The sequence below is a fragment of the Montipora foliosa genome, chromosome 4 (genome assembly GCF_036669935.1).
Source record: "Montipora foliosa isolate CH-2021 chromosome 4, ASM3666993v2, whole genome shotgun sequence".
Taxonomy (NCBI): Eukaryota; Metazoa; Cnidaria; class Anthozoa; order Scleractinia; family Acroporidae; genus Montipora; species Montipora foliosa.
The window spans coordinates 46,950,243-46,955,242 of record NC_090872.1 but is presented as its reverse complement, the minus strand read 5'-3'; the positions used below and the strand labels follow the sequence as shown (position 1 = coordinate 46,955,242).

The 5,000-nt window shown below is 41.1% G+C and overlaps 1 protein-coding gene across 1 annotated transcript in view; it reads right to left on the bottom strand.

Annotated features, from left to right (window-relative positions):
- The window catches only part of LOC138000874 (receptor-type tyrosine-protein phosphatase mu-like), a 4,146-nt gene extending 2,540 nt beyond the window's left edge, over positions 1-1,606 (bottom strand). Inside the window, exons 1-2 of the mRNA XM_068847550.1 lie at positions 1,137-1,606; positions 630-732 (exon numbers count right to left, since the gene is read on the bottom strand). Coding sequence (XP_068703651.1) covers positions 630-732; positions 1,137-1,161 — 128 coding nt within the window. The 5' untranslated portion in view covers positions 1,162-1,606. The remainder of the gene's footprint in view (positions 1-629; positions 733-1,136) is intronic.
- Positions 1,607-5,000: the final 3,394 nt, after the last annotated feature.

Here is a 5,000-nt window from a genome sequence, read left to right as displayed (position 1 = left end):
CAAAACTAAAGCATGATTATCTCTGTTTTGACTTGGGGTTGAAACAGAAACTCAAACATACTTCAACCATATTGTGAGGAGTGTTCAGTGTGTGGAATTAGTCGAATTCATGCCCCTTAGAATCTAGAACAAGTATAAGCAATTGAAATAATAACACCTCCCTGTAAGAAATTTTAGTCAGTGACTTCAAGATACCTTTCGATGGTTCCGTAACTTTCGCAAAATTTCTGATCGAGCCTATTTTCCCTTACCCTTACTTAAAGATTTGGGCTCTCTTAAAAGATGTCAATTAAGAATTGCTAGATAAGGCCGAGTATGATATGAAGGTTTACGCAGATGTCAATATTACTCCTTCATAATTGAAGTAAAGCAAAAATTGTTGTGACAGTGAAGTATACACGAGTGTGCATCATGCTATTTTCAGCTGTTAAAAAATTATAGCTCGAAAGACGTATTATAGCGTGACATTTTTGCTCCACTATTTCCTACTGTTGGATGACTAACTTCATTATCAGTGGAGTAAAAACCTTGTTCTGTCGACTAGCTTGAGTTATATGAGGCGACAGGGCAACCAAAAAAGAAAGCAACAACTTGAATTAATAATAATTATTACCCATGTTTTAACTCACATCACTTTTCCATTGGTGTCGGATGCCGGCTGAATCGTAATGGTTATGGTGTGTAATGTGGTGGCCTCATAGTTAACCTGTGGTTCCGTTGGTGGAGGCGGAGCTGAAAATATGCAGACTTTAATAAATGAATGAAGGAGTAGTTTCTAAAGAAACTGTGGTGCTGCGTCGGTGGGGAAGTAGTATACAAAAGTTTGGTTTTATCAACGGAGTTGATAATGCAAATTGGCCACCGTACAGAGAATCTCTGTACGGTGGCCAATTTACATTATCAACTCCGTTGATAAAACCAAATTTTTGCAGACTTTAATAGGCAACTACACATTTACTCCTGCGGATGTAACGTCAGCTTGAAATAGCCTATTACGGGTCCACTACAAGTTTGAGTTTTCTCTTGAAAATGATGAATGTGAAATACAATGAACGACAGAATCATAAATATATTTCAAGTGCCTGATAGCACAGGACACCACAAATTATCTACTGCATTTCAGATAAAGAACTCACCGACGGCAGGTGTATTCACTACCATGTGTTCACTTTGGCTACCTTCTCCTTTGATAGTAAATGCAGTTATATACACTGTAAACTCTGTCCCAGGACTAAGGTCTGCTTTCTTGATCACATGAAAGCGTGCATCCTCGGTAGTTGATATTTCCAAGTTGCTTTGGAAGGCACCATCATACTCTCGTTTCCCTACGCAGTAAATCTTGGCCACAAACAAGAAAAAAAATCAGCAAAGAATCAAAATTAAAATAACTCGGTTTTTGTGAAGTGCTGAAAAGAACTATGGCAACTGCCTTGGCCAAACACACCAGACGGAGGTGGTCAAATGAACCAATCACGTCAATACCTGTATATCCAGAAATAACCGCTCAAGAATCAAACGGAATTGTTGTTGCTTCTGTCATATTCTTCAGGTAGTCCATTTTTTCGAAGTATTGGAATCGCCTGAGAGTTTCTTATTTTTTGTTGTTGTTGTTGTTTCTCCATGACCTTTCATTCTCTTTCTTGGGGGGCCGCAATTTTCCAGGGGTTCCCCATGGACGAGTAAAATCGTCTGGCGTTAGACAGAGTAAAATACTAACTCTGGCCGGTTTAGGCCGGTTTGGACGTCAAAGGGTTATTAATTAATTAATGGGGACATCGTTTTTCAGTGAGTGATTAATTTCGAAAAAAATTCTAGGGAGGGGAAGGAGGGGCGCAGCAAAAATGGATGAAACGAAAGCCAGGAAATTCACACAGGAATTTGGGGTCAAAGAGATCGTGCCCTTAATTTTACAGACATTTTGAGCAGCGGTACGTATTTTTGTACACTCCATTACTTTCTGGGTTCCAACTATTTACCTCTACCAACATTCAAAATGTCGGCATATCATATGAATTCTACAGCAAGCACCTTGTTTATCCTCACCAACAACTAATCCCCCTATGAGGTGAGTGCCAAGTGAATACCACCTGCACTACTAAAATCGGTGCAACGTTACCACTACTAAATTGGATCAATGACCTCCTTACCTGGTATTTACTTATTATACCATTGGGATTGATTGGCTCCTCCCAAGCTACGTTTATGTTACCATCATCCAGCGTTGCTTTCACCTTTCTTGGTTTACCGGGAACTGTGAATAACAAATTAATTTGCAGCATTAGTTTTTACCCCCAAACCTTTCAAAAGTGGTAAAAGCCTCTTAACAACGTTTGAGTGCAAGAGTAACCAAGTGCTAAGGCTAACATTACGTGAAGATGACTTCTTTTGCTGGGGAAAGATCTGGATCGAATCATAAATGTTAGAGTTTCTTAGAATACATTAGGACCAATTCGTATTTGTTGGTACTTCATGTTCCCCGATAAACATTGTGATAATACTCGAAGATCTCAAGCGAACATGACCTACATGTGACCTGTTGTGACATGGACCTTTCCAAGGTTCCGTCCGCGGTTAGGAGTCATTAGGGAGCTTTAGCAACGACGACGGGAACGGCAACGAGAACGTCATGTAAAAACATAAATTCCCGTTATTGCAATCACTCCGCGACTATTCCAAGCTTTTTAATGTGACAAAGGTGTAGCAGTCCCTCAGGAATGAAACCGTTACGAGCGGCGCTTAATTTAGGGGAGAAAAATGAAAATTTATCTCCAAGTGCTGACGTTCTCCATAACACCTCAAACTTGCTTATTTCACGTTGTTGCTTTGCTGACGACGGCAAAGAAATGGACAAAAATGAAAAAGGCACGTGCAGAGCGTGCAAAGCTATTGTTTTTGTCCACTAAATATGCAAATTTGTAACGTTCTCGTTGCCGTCGCCGTTGTCGTTGCTAAAGCTCCCTATTAGGGAGCTTACGAAACGACGACGACGACGGCTACGAGGACTTTATTTAAAAATACAAGTTCGCGTTATTCATATCACTACGAAACTATTTCATGGCGTTTCGCGTTAAAAATGTGTAGTAACTGTCGAGGAATTAAACTGGTATGACTCGGTTGGAAGCGTAGAGAGAGAACTGAAAATTCATCGTCATGTGCTAACGTCCTCCACAGAACCTTGAATTTGGTCATTTCACGTCGTCATTTAGGAGATGACGGCAAAGAAATGTACCAAAATGTAAAACGCACGTGCAGAGCGTGCAGGGCCATTGTTTTTCCTCAATAAAGCTATTGTTTTGTAGCGTCGTCGTTGCCGTCGGCGTCGTCGTTTCGTAAGCTCCCTATTAGAGAGCTTACGCAAGGACAACGAAGCCGCTAACGAGAACGTTGTCTCAAAATAGTATTTCCCGTTATTATAATAATTTCGTTATAACCCCAAAATTGTCATGAATTGTGCGGTTGTTTGGGGAGAAAATTTAAAATGTTTCGTCAGGTTCTCACGTCCTCTACGCAACCTCAAATTTGGTCAAATCACGTCGTTGTCAAAACGAGGACTGAAAGAAATGTACCAGAATGCAAAACGCACGTGCAGGGCGTGCAGAGATATTGTTCTTGCTCATTAAACCCATTGTTTTGTGGCGTTCTCATAGCCGTCATCGTCGTCCTTACCTAAGCTCCGGGAGCTTAAGCAACGATAACGGCGACGGCAACGAGAACGTCATCTTAAAATACAGCTGTTTCGAGAAAGGTTGTCTAAAAGAAGCGTAAGAGCGTTCGCGACAATGCCGAAAGGTGGTATGGGACAGTATTCAATATGCAGTGAACGCCCAGAATCGTAGATGCCACGACCGTACAGTGAAGACCTACGATGGCGAGCTGTTTGGGTCAAAGAGTTCTTAGGATATAGCGTTAGTGAAGTGGCAGTACGCACAGACTTATGTTGAAGCTCTCTCCCGCCATCAAGCTACCAAAAACAAAAGGGTTCATCAGCAAAAACGATGGTTCTGCACGTGCACCACGATTTTTGGAACATTTTTTAAACTTTGTCTGCGAAACATCACATAAAATAAGTAAGGTTAAAGGCGTCAGAATCTTGCTTTCTCTGTGAATTTTAACCCTTTGTTACTAATTCATGGCGTGGATCATTTGAATGAAATTTGAAACTCTCTCAATGTCAGTAGCAAAAGATGAGCACGTATTTCTAGGTGACGTTTTCGATAGCATTGCCGTTTCAAACTGACAGCTTACCATAATGCCTTTCGGCATTGTCGCGTAGGCTTTTATGCTTCTTTTGGACAACCTTTCTCGAAACAGCTGTATAAATTCGCGTCATTTTAATCCCTTCGTGACTATTTCAACCTTTTTAATATGACAAGAGTGTGGTAGTTCCTCAAATGTGACCCTCGTCGGAACGGCACTTAATTTAGGGGAGAAAGAGAAAGTTTATCCTCAAGTGCTGACGTTATTCATAAAACCTCAAATTTGGCTGTTTCACGTTGTTGTTTTTCTGACGACGGCAAAGAAATGCACAAAAGTGAAAAATGCACGTGTAGGGCGTGCAAAGCTATTGTTTTTGCCAACTGCAACCAGCGGACCGAGAATTTTTTTTCTGGCGATTTGTCACAAAGGCAGGGAAAATTGCGAACCGTCCCGGCAAGTTTCTTGTAAAAAACAAAAAAGAAAAGGGAGCCCTAATAGTGCCTAATGGTGCCTAAGACGGCGTCCGAAGGTACTAGTAGGGAACTTAAACAACGATAACGGCGACGGCAACGAGAACGTTACAAATTTGCATATTTAGTGGGCACAAGCAATAGCTTTGCACGCCCTGCACGTGCGTTTTTTAACTTTTGTCCGTTTCTTTGCCGTCGTCAGCAAAACAACAACGCGAAATAGTCAAATTTGAGGTTTTAAGGTGATGTTACTCGAGCCGATTTTTAACGCAACATTGTTGTGTTAAAAGTTGCCTCGTGTAACAGGTTTGCACAGGGCGATTTTTAACGCAA